This window comes from Marmota marmota, unplaced genomic scaffold (genome assembly GCF_001458135.2).
Source record: "Marmota marmota marmota unplaced genomic scaffold, marMar, whole genome shotgun sequence".
Lineage (NCBI taxonomy): Eukaryota > Metazoa > Chordata > Mammalia > Rodentia > Sciuridae > Marmota > Marmota marmota.
In genome coordinates, this window is record NW_026000240.1 from 25,176,110 (window position 1) to 25,195,503 (window position 19,394).

Here is a 19,394-nt window from a genome sequence, read left to right on the forward strand (position 1 = left end):
ACACATCATCAGGCCTAAATCTAGGTAAGTGTCCTTGCATTCAAATCTAAGCAAATTACTACCTATGTAACATATCCAAGAGATTAAATATAAGTTTATATTTAAATGTTTAACATATGTCATCTCTGTACCTAGAGATACAACATTTGTTTTATTGGCAAAACATTTTATATCTCCCCTGATAAGCCATTCAATGTGTACCTCACATGCATATATATACACACACTCTTACACATTTTTCTTTCTGTAAGGAAAAAAAGTCTTTTTGGAAGATACAGCTCAGAGATTTATTAAAGGGGTCCTCAAAAGCAGACATGGCTGGTTATTTTATAAATTGTGGTGCATTATCAAGTTCAATTGATTAGAGAGAAGATACCCTGTCACCTGATGCTTAGAACCACTGGCACCACAAAACAGTGTTTATCTGACAAATTCACCATCAGACAAGTTCACCATCAATTTGGCAATCTTTAACATAAATACTCTATTTTTGAATATGCATAATATAAAAAACTTTATATGCAATTACATAGCATCCACTATAATAAAAATGGCACAGATACAACCTACTTAACAGTATAAAAAAATTGGCAGATGAAGTTAGCATCATGCTCCATTAAAAGTTTAAAAAAAAAAAAAAGTTCTCTGAATTTCTGCCTGGTAGAAAGATGGCTCCCTGATAAACACTTTGTGTCTGAGTAGGGTGAGGGAGAACCTTCCAGGAAATACATAGGGTGCAATTAAACTTCCCATTTTTAGCTTCCTTTTGTTTCTATCCTTTCACCTATCTGCATTTCCAGGACCCTGTGTATCAATCTGTTTTCTGTTACTATAACAAAATACCTAAGGTATGCTAACTTCAAAAACACAAGAAGTTATTCAGCTCACAGTTCTGGCAAGTCAAGTCTTAATAAGCACAGGCTAATCCCTGGAGAGGAACTCCTGGTGGATAACAGAAGCATGGGCAGGAGGAAGAGATCATATTTCGCAACAGGAAGCTTGAGAGGCAATAGGACCAGGCTCATACTTTTATAACCACCCTCTCACAAGAACAAACTAGGGTCTGGAGAGAAGTACCTATCCGTGTCCAAGGGCAGCACCTCTGCTTGACCCAAGGACCTCCCAGTAAACTGTCTCCCATACCACCTTCCAATACTGCCACTCTGGGGACTAATATAACAACATGTAAACACTGGGTGACAAAACACATCCAGGGTTCTTTGAGGTATATCCCTGCTCCCTGAACCTATAAGCCCTGTCACTCTCACTGGAATCCAAGGTTTTCTTGCCCTCCATTTTCAGTCTCCACTCCCCTATCATCTGCCCCCACCCCCCAGTACCAGGGATTGAACCCAGGGACTTTTTTAAAAATGTCTGAACCTCCAATCACATTTCCTCTCCCAGTTTCTCTTCTAGACCCTCCCCTTATGCACATATAGAATATAAAAATATCACTTAAATTTATAATTTGATACTGCTACTTACCCAAAGTATTTTGGGCATGGCTAAATACTGACAATATTTACATGACCCTCTTTTTATATTTGGAATTGAATTATTTCTAATTTTAGTATTATAATGTTACAATAAGCAACTTCATGTCTAACATTTTTCTTTTTTTTTAATATTTATTTTTTAGTTTTTGGCGGACACAACATCTTTGTATGTGGTGCTGAGGATCGAACCCGGGCCGCACGCACGCCAGGCGAGCGCGCTACCGCTTGAGCCACATCCCCAGCCCCGTATGATATTCTTTAGTTCCATCCATTTACCTGCAAATGCCATAATTTCATTCTTCTTCTTTTAATATTTTTAATTGTAGATGGACACACTACCTTTATTTTGTTTAGTTTTTTATGTGGTACTGGGGATCAAACCTATTGCTTCACACATGCTAGGCAAGTGCTCTACCATTGAGCCACAACCCCAGCCCCATAATTTTATTCTTTAAGGCTGAGCAATTTCCATTGTGTATATATGTACTGTATTTTCTTTACTCATTCATCTGTTGAAGGGTATCTAGGTTGGTTACATAGTTTCACTATTGTGAATTGAGCCGCTATAAACATTGATGTGGCTGCATCTCTGTAGTATACTGTTTTTAAGTCCTTTGGTTATAAACCGAGGAGTGGGATAACTGGGTCAGATGGTGGATCAATTCTAAGTTTTCTGAGGTATCTCCATACTACTTTCCGTAGTGGTAGCACCAATTTCCAGTCCCACCAGCAATGTATGAGTGTACCTTTTCCTCCACATACTCACCAACACTTAATATTGCTTGTGTTCTTGATAATTGCCATTCTGACTGGTGTGAGATGAAGTCTTAGAGTAGCTTTGATTTTATGCCTCTTTTTAGACAACGTGTTAGTATTTTTAAGGGCAGATGTGAAAAAAGGATCTTGCCTTTAGGCATTTTCCCTAGCCAAGAAAGTTTGTCAAGGAAAATATTCCATATATTATCCTATCCTGAGATATAATTAAATTAAAATTTATTTTGAGTAAAGATTTTATTATCATAAAGTATCAGCCTCAAATTTAAAATACTATTTAGGGACTTCTGCAAGAAGTGGAATAAGGAAGTTTATTGTTGAGGTGAGTAAAATTTAACTTGGAGACACTGACTCAGGGTAATGCATGTATAGGTCAGACTGAATTTCATTTTATGAGTCAAATGTCTACTGGGATACACAAATTTTAATGTAATCATTCTGGTTGCAAAGTATATATGAAAGTGTTTTAAGCTTAGGAGAGAAATGAAGATATTGTAAAATCTTACTGGATTTTAAGCTGTAGTAGAATTTAAAAGTTCAAAGGAGTTTAGAGATTGTCTAATCAGACTCTATACAGTTTTTTTTTTTCTTTTTTTAGTTTCTGATATCATGTATTTCTTCCTGAATATATCCAGTGCTAGGGGATGTACATCCTCTGCCTCCTGAAGTAGTGTGTTTACATTGTGGGCAAATGTGTTTAAATTTTGGATTAAAAAAGCTCAGGGGTAAAGCGCTTACCTTGCATGTGTGAAGCACTGGGTTTGATCCTCAGCACCACATAAAAATAAATACAGACATTGTGTGTTCATCAACAACTAAAAAAAAATTTAAAAAAAAATGTTCAGTCTTGCCTTCTGTGACTTCTGCCTTTCTCAATGTAGTAATCATATGGTCTCTTTTTTTCCCTGTATATGCCAGATATTCAGGTAAAAATATAGCAACAGGCCTTCCTGTGTTTTCCTTTTCTTTAGGCTAAACATTTCCCCCAAGGGGTTAAAACAAGTTTCTTGAGTTTTGGATCCTATAGACCACTAAAATTATTGTTATTAAAGAATTTTGAGAAGTCACATAGAATTTATAGATTTTATAAAAAATTTATCCAAGTAAGGATATTTTAAAAACCCTAAACCATTATTTAATATCTGTTGTATTTCACAAATGAATTAACATTTTATCATAAAAAATATACATGACACAATCTCAAAGACACCTGGCAACCTACTCCATTATATATGCATTCTCAATTCCTCCCACTGATGTAAAATTCTCATTTTACCATCAACCACTAACAACCAACGCTAGTTCATAAGGAGCAACAAACGGGGAAGGCTAAACTAAAAGTGAGATGAAATGTAACAAGGTATTCATTTAGTTAAGGTATTTTGGGGACTGGTAGGGGGAAAACTAGCCAGCAATTTCTGTGGGAAATACCAGACGTTTAAATGGGTTCATAGTTAATATCAGCCAACCCTAAAACATGGCACTTAGGAAGCAGGATATATAGAACCATGGACCTGTCATGTCTGAGTTTTCTGAGAGTCCGAGGAGTTGAATCACAGATTCGTTGTTTTTATTTCATTAATTTTTTTTTTTTTTTTGTAGTACTGGGGATCAAACCCAGGGTCTTGCCTATACTAGGCAAGTGCTCTTCCCTGATTATTTTTTATTTATTTACTCCTGCCCGCCCCCCAGTATGGGGTATTGAACCCATTTGCCCTCTACCGCTGAACTATATCCATAACCTTTTTTCCCCCCTTGAGACATGGTCTCACTAAGTTGCCACAGGCTGATCTGGAATTTTCAGTCCTCCTACTTCAGTATCTAGATTGCTGGATTGCAGGAGTGTACCTAGATCTCGTTATTTTTAATTCCAGTAATCACAGTTTGTAAAGGATACTGATAAACCTGAGCTGTACTTTCAACCTCATTTTCTACTTCTTTTTTTTTTAAAGAGAAAGAGAGAGAGAGAGAATTTTAATATTTATTTTTTTAGTTATCGGCGGACACAACATCTTTGTTTGTATGTGGTGCTGAGGATCGAACCCGGGCCGCACGCATGCCAGGCAAGCGCGATACCGCTTGAGCCACATCCCCAGCCCCTCATTTTCTACTTCTTAAAGATATGAAATAATTGTATCACTAGAGGGAGTGACACCTGCAATTTGAAATAGTCCTTTGTGTGGGGAAGGCTAGAGTGTGTTAAAGAGGTAGAGACTATGGTATTTGGGAGCATTCCAGATAATGTGTCAGGAGAATAAGGAGAAATGTGAGGAACAACGAAGCATGAAAAATGAAACTGTTTTCTCACCTGTGTAGTCAATTGAATTACCAAAGGTGTCATAATGTAAAAGTATGAGATGCACCTCCTCCCTGCTAAACAGAAGTATCTGTCCCCACCCATATATTTATTGTCTCTGATGTTTAGCTATTTGTAAACATTGGATAATAAAATGCAAATTAATTGTTCTCTACAATTAGTTTTATTAAAGAGGAAGTATTTCATGAAAAGTTATTGAAAGTGATGTTGATAACTGCTTGAATGAAATACAGGAAAAACTAGTCCATTTGAATTCTGACTGAGTTACTCTAGTTCATAGATCTTTTTTTTATTATTTTTTGGGGGTGCCAAGGATTGAACCCAGGGTCACTTTACCATTCAGCCACATCCCCAGCCCATTTATTTATTTATTTATCTATCTATCTACCTACCTACCTACCTACATCTATCTATCTATCTATCTATCTATCTTTCTTTCTTTCTTCCTTTCTATTTATTTATTTGTTTATTTATTTTGAAGGCACGGTCTTGCTATGCTGAGAGCCTCATTAAGTTGCTGAGGCTGACTTTGAACTTGAAATCCTCCTGTCTCAACTTCCTGAGCTGCTGGGATTACAGGCATTTTCCAGCGTGCTTGGCTAATTAATATGTTTTTAGAATACATGAATTTAACTTCAAAGGCCTTTGGGGAAAATTTTGAAGCCCTCTGTATGTGTTTGTGTGTTTTCATTATATGCATGTATTATAATACATTCATTGTCTTCTTGATTGTGTCCCCCGAATAACTAATGAGGATGAATCTCTTTCACATACTTATGAATCATTTTTTAATTTCTATTATGTTTCCCCTTTTTTATTTAAAAAATTGGATTGTGTTTTTTATATTGATGGAAGTTCTTCTTTTTTGAAGGTATGTATTTTTTTTTACTTATGTGTGCTCCAAAAGCTGGGTGTGGTTACAGGCACCTTTAGCCCCCGGCCAACACAGGCTTCATAAATGAAGGTTCAATACGTGTAAGAAATCCTCAGGGAGTTTGAATTAAAGAGACAGGCTCTAATTATCTTTAAACCAGCTCCAGAACAGCTTCTCCTAGCTCCAGCCTCCAGCCACCTATTATGGTAGCGAGGTTTACTGAAGAGGCTAGTGAGAGAGAAAGAACATGCCAGGGAGTGGACTTATATTGGGGAACAAAAAATTCTGGGGAAAATCCCATCCAATGAAGATTAAGGGGGGCAGTGTTCCACGGTCAGGTGCAACGATTGGGTCTTCAGGGTAGTGGCAGACACGCCTCCACACGGACAAGCCCTCGGACCTGAGAAGGGTGGGGAAAGCTCTGGACACAGGATGTGTCTAAGAGCCTCTCACCCAGCCAGGGAGGATGTTCGAGGATGGCCTCCCACAGGCATCTATAGTATCAGCATCTTAGGAGTCTGAGGCAGAAGAATCAAGTGAGGCTAGGAGTTGAAGCGTAGCCTAGCAGCATACTGAGAGACCCTGTTTCAAAAGAATGAACAGGCAGGAAGACAAGAACTGAGCAGAATAGAGCTGTAAATGTATTCTTCCAATATGTGCTTTTTTCCCCATTTTTTGTTTTGTTAGTTCTGTTTTGCTTCTATCTATCCTTAAGTTCTAGTCACTATTGAGATTTCCTCAATTTTTATACATGTATATACATGTAAAAATAGACACACATGGCATATTAAGTTAAACACTGCTGTTACATGGAGTAATGCTATTCTGTGTATTTCTGATGGGATATACCTCAAATAGCAATAGGGAGTTGTAGGTATATGTGTATAATGTGGTCTTGTGTTATGCAAATACTGGTGATTGAACTCAGGCTGCTCTAATACAGAGTTACATTGCCGGCATAGGTTTTTTAATTTTTTAAAGAATGATGTTTACTGGAAAATCCATGTTTTCTGTTACAATGGATGGTAAAATTTAGTTAAATATTTATCTTACCTGTGGGATCTGTGGCACTAAGTATGTAGGAAGACAACTTGCAAATTATTCAGAAATCTTAGCAAGTATTACATGGGCACATAGTTAGAATACAACAAAATTTACTGGAATAGTATACTGTAAAGGATACACATGTAAATGTGCACACTTGTGCACAGTATTACATAATGATTATTAATTGTGGTTTTTCAACACAAATGTTAAATTTCCTGCTTTTGTGTTCTACCTTCTCTTTTTTAGGATGTGTTTAGCTTTCAAGTATCTCCTGAAATGAATCCCATCAAAATAAATGAATTGGCAATCCAAAAACGTTTGACTATTCATGGGAAGGAAGATGAAGCTAGCCCCTATGACTATGTGTTGCAAGTCAGTGGGAGAGTAGAATATGTATTTGGTGATCACCCACTAATTCAGTTCCAGGTACGTGTGTTAACTGTCAGTTTACCAAAAAAAAAAAAAAAAAAGTGTGTGTAAGTATTTAACTTTTATTTCTGATTGTAAAAAGGTGTGCCTATCTTGGAACCTTTGGGACTTACAGAAAATTATGCTGAGATTATCAGTGTTAATATATTCACATTCTTTGTAGTAATGTATGTTTTTCTTTTTCTTTCTTCTTCTTCTTCTTTTTTTTTTGGTTGGCTGGGGATTGAACCCAGGACCTTGTGTGTGCGAGGCAAGCACTCTACCAATTGGCTACATCTCCAGCCCATGATATATGTTTTTAATCTAATAATTATATACACATTAATATGTATCTAAATGTGTTTGCATTTTACTTTTTTCGGTTGTGTCAGTTGGTGTTCTGTTATAATTGTTTTCCTGCAGCATTCTGAAATCTTAACACAAATTATTGTAGCTATTTACTGTTTCCTCATATAAACAAAAATATGGTTTAAGTGTGAAGTATTTTAGGGGAGCTGGAATATTTTTAAAGTTGATTAAATGGTCACTTGTTGAATCATAAAAACTTACTTATATGAAAATGCTAAAAACTTGTTATTTATTTTTTATTTTATTTTATTTTATTTTGTTTGAATTTTTAATATTTATTTTTTTAGTTTTCGGCGGACACAACATCTTTGTTTGTATGTGGTGCTGAGGATCGAACCCGGGCCGCACGCATGCCAGGCGAGTGCGCTACTGCTTGAGCCACATCCCCAGCCCAATATTTATTTTTTAAATAGAGTATTTTGGGGTGCTGGGAATTGAACCCAGGGCCTTATGCATGCTAAACATGCAAAGAGTTATATTCCCACTGCAGTGAAGTAACATTTCAACTTTTCATTGTGAGTTGGCAAACTTCTAAATTTAAGTGTGTAATATTTATGTCTATAATCTCCTTTGTTTCTTTTTCGTTGCTTCCATTTGTGGTAGGAATTTTGCACGCATTAGGTCCTAAAAAGCCTTCCTTGGGGCTGGGGTTGTGGCTCAGTAGTAAAGCACTTGCCTAGCATGTGTGAGGCAATGTGTTTGATCCTCAGCACCACATAAAAATAGATAAATAAAATAAGTTTTAAAAAATACTTTAAAAAAAGCCTTCCTTAATTTTTGAGGTATTTATTTTCATTTAGTCATGAGTTATTTGAGCACATACTTTATGCAAAGAACTACACTGCCTCTGATGATTTTTGGAGTAAAGTGGAATTTAAATAGAAGGTGTTCAATACAATGTCCCTTTTCCCACAAGGTTTGTTTCCTGGCTTTGTCTTCAAGGAACTTAAAGATATTTTCATTGAAATTATATTTGGAGACTAAAAAATGGTTATTATGTAAGGAATAATAGAATAAGTTCCAAATTAGATTTCAATAGTAACAGGATTTAAATTGTGTTCTTTTGTTATATCGTTGTTTTGTTTTATACAAGGGGATGTAAACATGCCAAATATAAAATGACATCTGAGACTACTGAGATTTATTAGCAGGCAACTGAATTTTATACTTTGTTAGGTTTCTGGAATGACCTTAATTTTTGTAGTTTAGCAGATAGAAGGTCTAGGAGCAGTTTTAACTTGTGTAAACAGCTTTGGGAGCTGAGACATTCTGATAATAAGTGATTCAACCCTTGAGAAGGAGGAAGAAGACAAGTGCTTGGTGGGCAGCACAGAAGTACTAACTTCTCTTTGTATTCTGCTGTCATTCAAGTAGCATCCATTAAAGTTATTTTAAAAATAACTTTCTGGGGCTGGAGTTGTGGCTCAACAGTAGAGTGCGTGCCTCTCACGAGTGAGGCCCTGGGTTCCATCCTAAGCACCATATAAAAATAAGCAAATAAATAAATAAAATAAAGGTATTGGTGTCCAACTACAACTAAAAAATAAATTAAAAAAATAACTTTCTAAATAGAATACAATACATTGAATCACACTTTGAAACTATATAGGAAATTTATTCTGTTGAGGAATACATTGGATTTCTATTTGTTAGGAATCTTTGTTAATATGAAAATCACCTCCTTTTTATATGCCTCTGAAGAATCCACTGTTTTCATGGAAATTAGACAGATTTTGGGGGCTGGAGTGACCAATAGTTTTTTTTTTTTTTTTTTAAATCTGGGGAGACAGCAAAAAATGCTTACCTAGAACCTTGTGCTGAAAAAGGGCCACTTTCAGGGATGCACAGGAAAATGTGAATTTGCCAAATGTGAATTATGTTTTCACCTTTCCTAGCTGATTGGCTTAAATATCACATTGACATTAGATAAGTGGATTTAAATCCAGGTCTTATAGATAATAGGTCTGTAACTTAACCCTTCTGAGTTTCATGTCTTTAAGCTATTAAATGAGGGATATAATCTCTCTTGTTGAATGTTGTGAAGATCATAAGGCTAACTGTTTTATGGGGTTGTGATGTTAAATTATCATGTTCTTAATATCAAGTTGTTTAGTTAAAATGTGCTTTTACAGTGCTTGTTGTATGACAATGCTCAAATTAATATTACCTTTCTAATTTTTTTTTTTTTTTTTGGATACTGGACATTGAACCCAGTGGTACTTAGCACTGAGCTTCATCCCCAGACCTTTTAATTTTTTATTTTGAGACAGGATCTCACTAAGTTGGTGAGGCTGACTCCAAACTTGGATCCTCCTGCCCCGGCCTCCTGATCTGCTGGGATTATAGGCATGCATCACCTTGCCCAGCTCAAATTAATTTAGTCTGTTTTAAGTATTTGTCTGAAAATCCACACTTTCCTCTTTCTTGCTGTTGTAGTATATCCGGAACTGTGTAATGAACAGGACTCTACCCCATTTTATACTCGTGGAATGCAGTAAGATAAAGAAAATGTATGAACAGGAAATGATTGCCATAGAGGCTGCCATAAATCGGAATTCATCTAACCTTCCTCTTCCCTTACCACCAAAGAAAACACGAGTTATTTCTGTAAGTTTCATGTGTGAACCTTTGGTAACCCCAAAAGGCATGTGATTTTTGTTAAGTTATATGCCAAGTCTCACACGTATTTCCTTTGCTCACTTCTCCTTCTGTGAAAACTAATGCACGTTTGTGAAAAACTTATTACCAGTTACTTGAAACTAGCTTTCTAGCTATTAATTTTCTTAGCTCAAGCTCCAGATAAATGTAAATATACCATTTATTTTTTGTGCCCCCTCAAAAAAAAGTGCCATCAAATTAGAGATTGGATGTTAAACCTAGAACTTATATGACTATTCTAGTAGAAAAGATAGATGCACAGAAATAGAAGTACTACCAGTTTCTATCAACTTAACCAAAGTAGTATTTTTGATGAGATTTTTCTGTGTTTTTAATATTAAAAACTTTCAATATTAAATATGCATCAAAGGCACTTTTTTTCCAGAACGTATTTGTATAAATATTAAGTTTGGGTTCATTTGAATCATTAACATTTTTATAAGTTACTCAGTCTTTACAATTCTGAATTTAATTGCTCCTTGATGATATATTTCTATATTAAAGTAAATGGTCAATTTATCCAAAGTTTTTCATATTGTTTGTTGATGCTTTTTATTTTAGTGATGTCTCTTAGTAGTGGAATATGTTCCATGGTAAAACATTTGCCCACAAAACCAAGTGCTAGTGATTACAGTGCTTTATTTAATACATGTAATTTTCAGTTGTAAGTTCAGAGCCCTGTTTTCATAATTTTGGCAGTAGATATGAGAACTTATAGATGACTTGATTATTATCATAGAATCTTAATTTCTTTCTTTAAAATAGCTCTATATTTATTTCCTTCTTTTACAGCATGTGTGGGACAATAACAACCCTTTTCAAATTGTCTTGGTTAAGGGAAATAAACTTAACACAGAAGAAACTGTAAAAGTGAGTACTTCTTAAGATTTGAATTTGCCATGTGCTCTGTTATTTGAATAACTCACTCATATGCTCCATAATGTCACATTGCAGATTTTTAAACTTTACCCATATCCATCAATTACATGAGATAGAATATGGCAATTTTTGTAAGACTATTGAGTATTTTTGTTTGTTTGTTTGTTTGTTTGTTTTAAAACATTCTTGGAATAGTTGAAGATCTCCTAGAAAGGCTGACATTATTTTTCCATTATGTAGAATAAATTATTTTTATAGCAGGAATTCAGCAAGTGAAATTTAAACTGAAACTATGGGTCACACACAAACTTACTGTCCTGTCATCTTTGCCTAGAGCTGCATTCAGCCTCTTCTCTCAGTTTTATTTCTTTCTTTCTTTAAACTTGCTGAGCACAGAGAAAATGATACCATTTCCGGGGGATGGGGTGGTGGTGGAGAATGGATGATTACATTAAAGACCACAACATGGGGATTTATTGCACAACCCCATATAATTTTAAGTAAAGACCTTGTAAGGCATTTAGCCTCAAAAGATAAAGTGTTTTCTTTCTTTTGTTAGGCAAGAAATTTGAGAGAACAGTTTTGTGATCCAAGGAAGAGAGATTCAGTTAATTTGAAATTTTTGGTGGTATTCGGGTGCACCTTGCCAAATATTACCAGTCACTTGCTTTTTGTACATGGATATTAAAGATTCTCTGAAGGAGGATGATTGGAGTGATGGAGACAGATAGGTTAAAGGCTACAACAAGATGCAGTTATTTTGAATGAATAATTCTAGACATCTAATGTACAACATGAGGACTATAGCTAATAATATTGTATGGTGGAAATTTGCTAAAGAGTAGATTTCTTTTTAAAAATTTTTTTTTATTGTTTTGGTTATATGACAGAAGAATGCATTTATGCACTTTGATATAATATACATAGATGGGATATAATTTCTCATTTTTCTGAGTGTATATGTTGCACAATCACATTGGTCATAGTCACATATATATATACAGTAATAATGTTTGTTTCATTCTACTCTTTCCTATCCTCACATTCCCTCCACTCCCCTCCCATCCCTTCCCTCTACCTAATCTAAGGTAATGCTATTCTTCCCTAGTGCCACCCCCCTCACCTTATTGTGAATTAACATCTGCATATTAGAGAAAACATTCAGCCTCTGGTTTTGTGGGATTGGCTTATTTTGCTTAGCATGATATTCTCCAACTCCATCCATTTACTGGCAAATGCCATAATTTCACTCTTTTTTAAAGCTGAGAACTCTGCATCCCTGGGATGAATCACACTTGATCGTGGAGCACTATCTTTTTAATATGTTTTTGTATGCAATTTACCAGAATTTTAGCATCTATGTTCATCAGGGATATTGGCCTGAAGTTTTCTTTCCTTGATGTGCCTTTGTCTGGTTTGGGTATCAGGGTGATATTAGGCTCATAGAAAGAATTTGGAAAGGTTCCCTTGAGTATGTATGCCACATTTTCTTTATCCATTCATTTATTGAAGGACACCTAGGTTGGTTCCATAGTCTAGCTATTGTGAATTGAGCTGCTATAAACATTGATGTGGCTGTGTCACTACAGTATGCTGATTTTAAGTCCTTTGGGATTAAAACAAGGAGTAGGATAGCTGGGTCAAATGGTGGTTCCATTCCCAATTTTCTGAAGAATCTCCTTACTGCTTTCCATAGTGGTTGTACCAATTTGCAGTCCCACTAGTAATGTATGACTGTACCTTTTCCCCCATATCCTCACCAACATTTATTGTTGCCTGTGTTCTTGATGATTGCCATTCTGATTGGAGTGAGATGATATATAAAGAACTCAAAAAACTTAACACCAAAAAAAAAAAAAACCCCAAATAACCCAATCAATAAATGGGCTAAGAAACTGAACAGACACTTCACAGAAGAAGAAATACAATTGACCAACAAATATATAAAAAAGTGTTCAACATCTCTAGAATTAGAGAAATGCAAATCAAAACTACTCTAAGATTTATATATCCTAGAGATTAATGCTTTATCGGAGGTGCATATGGTAAAGATTTTCTCCCAAACTGTCGTCTCTCTCCTCACGTTATTAATTATTTCCTTTGCTGAGAAGAAGCTTTTTAATTGGAATCCATTCCATGTATTGATTCTTGATTTTACTTCTTGCACTGTAGGAGTTAAGGAAGTCAGATCCTAGGCCAATGTGGTGAAGATTTGGACCCATTTTTTCTTCTATTAGGTGCAGGGTCTCTGTTCTATTTTGCCTAAGTCTTTGATCCACTTTGAGTTGATTTTTGTGCAGGGTGAAAGATAGAGGATTAATTTCATTTTGCTATATATGGATTTCCAGTTTTGCTAGCACCCTTTGTTGAATAGGCTATCTTTTCTCCAGTGAATGTTTTTGATACCCTTGTCTAGTATGACATAACTGTATTTATGTGGGTTTATCTTTGTGTCCTCTATTCTGTATCATTGGTCTACAAGTCTATTTTGGTGCCTACGATGCCATTTTTGTTACTATTGCTCTGTAGTATAGTTTAAGGTCTGGTATTGTGATGCTTCCTGCTTCACTTTTCTTGCTAAGGATTGTTTTAGCTATTCCTGGTCTTTTATTTTTCCAAATAAATTTTATGATTACTTTTTCTATTTCTTTGAAGCATATCATTGGGATTTTAATAGGAATTGCATTAAATCTGTATAACTCTTTTGGTAGTATGGCCAGTTTGACAATATTAATCCTGCCTATCCAAGAGCATGGGAGATCTTTCCATCTTCTGAGGTTTTCTTCAATTTCTTTCTTTTTAATTTTTTTTTATTTTTTAGTTATAGCTGTCAATACCTTTAATTAATTAATTATTTTTTATGTGGTGCTGAGGATCGAATCCAATGTCTCCAAGTGCCAGGTAAGTGCTCTTCCTCTCAGCCACAACCCCAGCCCCAATTTCTTTCTTTAGTGTTCTGTAGTTTTCATTGTAGAGGTCTTTAAGCTCTTTTGTTAGATTGATTCCCAGGTGTTTTTTTTTTTTTTTTTTTGAGGCTATTGTGAATGGAGTAGTTTTGTATAGGAATGTGTTTGATTTATGAGTGTTGATTTTATATCCTGCTACTTTGCTGAATTCATTTATTATTTCTAGAAGTTTTCTGGTGGAATTTTTTGGATCTTCTAGATATAGAATCATGTCATCAGCAAATAGTGACAGTTCGAGTTCTTTACGTATTTGTATCACTTTAGTTTCTTTCTTTTGTGGAATTGCTCTGGCTAGAGTTTCAAGGATGATGTTGAATAGAAGTGGTGAAAGAGGACATCCTTGTCTTGTTCCAGTTTGTAGTGGGAATGCTTTCAATTTTTCTCCATTTAGAATGATGCTGGCCTTAGGTTTAGCATATACAGGTTTTATAATGTTGAGGTATGTCCCTGCTATTCTTAGTTTCTCTAGTGTTTTGAATATGGAGATGTGCTGTATTTTGTCAAATGTTTTCTCTGTCATCTATTGAGAGAATCATATGATTCTTTTTTTAAGTCTATTAATATGATGTATTACGTTTATTGATTTCTATATGTTGAACCAACTCTGCATCCCTGGGACGAATCCCACTTGATCGTGGTGCATATATTTTTAACATGTTTTTGTATGAAATTTGCATACAAAATTTTATTGAGAATTTTTGCATCTATGTTTATCAGGGATATTGGTCTAAAGTTTTCTTTCCTTGATGCGTCTTTGTCTGGTTTTGGTATCAGGGTGATATTATTCTCGTAGAATGAATTTGGAAAGCTTCCCTCCTTTTCTATTTCATGGAATATTTTGATGAGTATTGATGTTAATTCTTCTTTGAAAGTCTTGATAATATTAATTCTGACTATCCAAGAGCAAGGTAGATCTTTCCATCTTCTAAGGTCTTCTTTGACTTCTTTCTTTAGGTTCTGTAATTTTCATTATGTAGATCTTTCACCTCTTTCATTAAGTTGATTCCCAATTATCTTATTTTTTTTTTTTTTTGAGGTTATTGTGAATGGGGTAGTTTTCCTCATTTTCTTCTCAGAGGCTTTGTCACTGATATACAGAAATGCCTTTGATTTATGGGTGTTGATCTTATATCCTGCTACTTTGCTGAATTCATTTACTAGTTCTAGAAGTTTTCTGGTATAACTTTTAGGGTCTTCCAGGTAAAGAATCATATCATCAGCAAATAGTGCCAATTTGAGTTCTTCTTTTTCTATGTGTATCCCTTTAATTTCTTTCATCTAATTGCTCTGGCCAATGTTTCAAGAACTATGTTAAATAGAAGTGTCTTGTTCCAGTTTTTAGAAGGAATGCCTTCAATTTTTCTCCATTTAGAATGATGTTGGCCTGGGGCTTAGCATGCCTTTATGATGTTGAAACATGTTCCTATTAACCTGAATTTTTCTAGTGTTTTGAACATAAAGGGGTTCTGTATTTTCTCAAATGCTTTTTTTTTTTTTTTGCGTCTGTTGAGTTGATTCTTATCTTTAAGTCTATTGATGTGATGAATTACATTTATTGATTTCCGTATGGTGAACCAACCGTGCATCCCTGGGATGAATCCCACTTGATCGTGATGCATGATCTTTTTGATATGTTTTTGTATTCGATTTGCCAGAATTTTATTGAGAATTTTTGCATCTATGTTCATTAGACATATTATTGGTCTGAAGTTTTCTTTTTTTGATGTGTCTTTGCCTGGTTTTGGTATCAGGGTGATATTGGCCTCATAGAGTGAGTTTGGAAGTGCACCCTCTTTTCTATTTCCTGAAATAAATTGAAGAGTATTGGTATTAGTTCTTCTTTAACGATCTTCTAGAACTTGGCTGTTTATCCATTCGGTCCTGAACTTTTCTTGGTTGGTAGACTTTTGACAGTGTCTTCTATTTCATCACTTGAAATTGATCTGTTTAAATTGTGTATATCATCCTGATTCACTTTGGGCAAATTATATGACTCTAGAAATTTGTCGATGCCTTCAGTTTTTTCTATTTTATTGGTGTACAAGTTTTCAAAATAATTTCTAATTATCTTCTGTATTTCTGTTGTGTCTGTGATATTTCCTTTTTCATCACGTATGTTAGTGATTTGAGTTTTCTTTTTTCTTTGTTAGCATGGCTTTATTATTTTTTCAAAGAACCAATTTTTTGTCCTGTCAATTTTTTCCAATTGTTTCTTTTGTCTCAGTTTTATTGATTTCAGCTCTGATTTTAATTATTTCCTGTCTTATACTGGTTTTGGTGGTGATTTGTTCTTTTTTTTTTTCTAGGTCTTTGAGATGTAATGTTAAGTCATTTATTTGTTGACTTTTTCTTCTTTTAAGGAATGAATTCCATGCAATTAACTTTCCTGTTAGAACTGCTTTCATTGTGTCCCAGAGATTTTGATATGTTGTATTTGTGTTCTCATTTACCTCTAAGAATGTTTTAATCTCTTCCTTGATGTGTTCTCCTACCCATTGTTCATTCAGTGGAATATTATTTAGTCTCCAGGTGTTGGAGTGGATTTTAATTCTTATTTTATCATTGATTTATAATTTCATTCCATTATGTTCTGATAGAATGCAGTGTAGTATCTCTACTTTTTTATATTTGCTAAGAGTTGCTTTGTTGCATAGCATATGGTCTGTTTTAGAGATGGATCCATGTGCTGCTGAAAAGAAAGTGTATTCTCTTGTTGAAGGATGAAATGTTCTATATATGTCAGTGCCTGCTGGCAGAGGGGTGGACCCAGGCCTACTGTGAGCCTGGACCCCGCACAGGCCAGTATGGGTGGATCTAAGCCACCAGGCTTGACCTCTCATGGTAGTCTGCTGTTTGGAAGGGTCCTACGCCAGAGGCTAGGTTCTGGCAGGTATCTGTCCCACTTGTGGAGAGGTGGACCTGGGCCTACTATAAGCCTGGGTCCCACACGGGCTGCTGTGGGCGATCTGGGCTGGGTCTCAGCTTTGATTTTAATTATTTCCTGTCTTCTACTGCTTTTGGTGTTGATTTGTTCTTCTTTTTCTGGGGCTTTGAGATGTAGTGTTAGGTCATTTATTTGTTGACTTTTTATTCTTCTAATGAAATTTAGGTACTCTTAATATTGACTACAGGAATTGGCTTATATGATTATGGAAATGAGCAACACCATCTCAAATTCTTCAGAGTAAGTCAGCAAGCTGAAGACCCAGGAGAGCTAATGATTTAGTTCTAGTGTCAGTCTAAAAGCCCGAGAACCAGGAAAAAGCCAATGTTCCAGTTATAAGACAATCAGATAGGAAAAGTTCTCATTTACTCAGGGGAGGGACAGCCATTTTGTTCTAGTCAGGTGTTCAACCAGTTGAATGAGGCCAGTCCACACTAGGGAGGGCTTTATTTTGAGACAGTATCTCACTAAGTTGCCCAGGCTGGTCCTCCTACCTCAGCCTTCCTAGTTGCTAAGAGTATAGGTATATACCACCATGCCCTGCCAATAGGAATATTGTGTGCGTGTGTGTGTGTGTGTGTGTGTGTTTGTGTTAGATTATAGTGGTAGGGGAAAAAAAAAGAAAAACATAGCCTTTGAGATAGGCGATGGTTATCAGAGATGAGTATCTTATGGATAGAGGACTAGAGGACTAGAACTTTCATCCCCACTTCCTGACTTCCAGGTCAAGAGAGAGAAAAACTAGAGATTATCTTAATCACCAGTGACCACACTTAAAATGGAACTTATAATCAGTGGGGTTTGAAGGGTTTCTGGGTTGATACATGCATCCATATGCTGAGAGAAGGGAACACCCCAACTCCATGGAAACAAAAGCTTCTGTGCTTAGTATCCTCTGGTCCTTGCCCTATGTACCTTATCATCTGGCTGTTCATTTCTATGCTTTGAAATGTACTTCATTATAAACTGGCAATTGTGTTTACCCTGAGTTTTGTGACTCATTAGACTACGTTATTGAATGTGAGGGGGTTGTGGAATCTCTCAATTGATAACCAGTTGAACAGAAGTAGTGATGATGATCTGGGACTTGCATATGGTCTGTCTGTCTCTCTCTCTCTCTCTCTCTCTCTCTCTCTGTCTCTCTCTCTTTTGGTACTGGGGAATTGAACCCAGGGATGCTTAACCACTGAGCCACATCCCTGGTCCTTTTTATTTTTTTATTTTGAGACAGGGTCTTACTAAGTTGCTGAGGCTGGTTTTGAACTTCCAATCCTCCTGCCTCAGCCTCCCAAACCACTGGGATTACAGGCGTGTGTTATGCACCCAGATGGGACTTGCTTTTGGTATGTGAAGTGGGGGGAAGTCCTGTGGAACATGTGGGGCTGCACTAATCCTAAGTAATTAGTGGCAGAATTGAATTGTAGGGCAGACCCCAGTTGGTGTCCAAAGAATTAGTTGGTGTGGGAAAAAACACACTTTTGGTTTCAGAAGTATCAGTATAGAAGAAATGGTTTTCCCCCTTTACAAGTGATTAAGGATGCAAAGTTATTCTTTATGAAGTATACTTAATAAAAACTTGGGAATTCAGCTTATTCACGCTGCTGATGGTTTTTTTGTCTAATATCTAAAGGCAAAAATGTAGTGGATTTTGGCCATATTGAGGAACAAGAGGAAATTAAAGTGTTGATGTTGTGAAAAAAATTCGTATGTTGCCCAACACAGAACATTTTTAATTGGTGAGTATAGGAACTCAGCTTGTGTGTTGGCTGGCACCTCTCTGTTGTAGCACAGTGGCAAGTCCTTTGCATGACAAAACCTACTTCTCTTGCTCTCCTAAGGTTCTAGGGCTTGTGAAAAACTGTCTCATTGGTAGTTCACTGAAGTTGGATAATAAAACACATGACTGTATGAAGCATGATGGTACTTTAAAATTCTTAACTTTTCAGAAGACTGAAAGTGAACCAGACATCAGGAGCTAGGATAGTTTTACAAAATTTCACGTGATACAAGTTTGGAGAATAGATTTTCCTGTTATTTTTTCCAAAAGTAAAAACTTTTTTTTTTTTTTTCTTTCCAATACTGGGCATAGGCACATGCTAGGCAAGTCCTTTACCACTGGGCTACAGCCCAGCCCCCAAACAAAAACTTTTTAATGCTTATTATCATGGAAGATTCTAAATTCAGAAAACAAAATTTTCATTATTTCATTGTAAATGTAGAGCATTTTTTCTACTCTTGTTTAATTTAAAGCATGTGTCAAATCTTTTTAGTGAATTACTAGGAGATTTCCAAAGCAAAAATAATCTTAATTCCTTGATGTCAATAAATCACAATTTGACTCTTAAAGAATGATTTTATTTTTCCAGTAAAATTTTCAGAATATTCAAGTTTTTTTTTTTTTTGTAAATTTATTGTTACTAAACCCAAGTTTTGCTGGTTCTTCATTGTTATTTTTTACCAGGTTATATTCTTTGCTGTGGCTCTTCACAGACAGTATAGGACTTTTCTAGCCCTTTGTACTTGAGGGTCCCCCCCCACCCCAGCTTTATAGACAGCTTAACCGTAATACTACCTTATTTTCCTATCTCTGAATTTTGCCAGAAGTTTGTTGATCTACTTATATCAACTATTTTTCCCCAAATATTATTAGCTAATATTTATT

General features: G+C 35.6%; 1 protein-coding gene across 2 annotated transcripts in view; it reads left to right on the forward strand.

Moving 5' to 3' along the window:
- Positions 1 to 6,714: 6,714 nt before the first annotated feature.
- Positions 6,715 to 19,394, forward strand: part of Pik3cb (phosphatidylinositol-4,5-bisphosphate 3-kinase catalytic subunit beta) — a 69,677-nt gene continuing 56,997 nt past the window's right edge. The window contains exons 1-3 of one of the 2 annotated variants that reach the window (XM_015486755.2): positions 6,715 to 6,934; positions 9,722 to 9,892; positions 10,736 to 10,813. In XM_015486755.2, the coding sequence (XP_015342241.2) occupies positions 6,785 to 6,934; positions 9,722 to 9,892; positions 10,736 to 10,813 (399 nt within the window). In that variant the 5' untranslated portion in view covers positions 6,715 to 6,784. Of the gene's footprint in view, positions 6,935 to 9,721; positions 9,893 to 10,735; positions 10,814 to 18,362; positions 18,469 to 19,394 lie in introns of those variants that run through there. The other variant, XM_048794222.1, reaches the window with a different exon arrangement.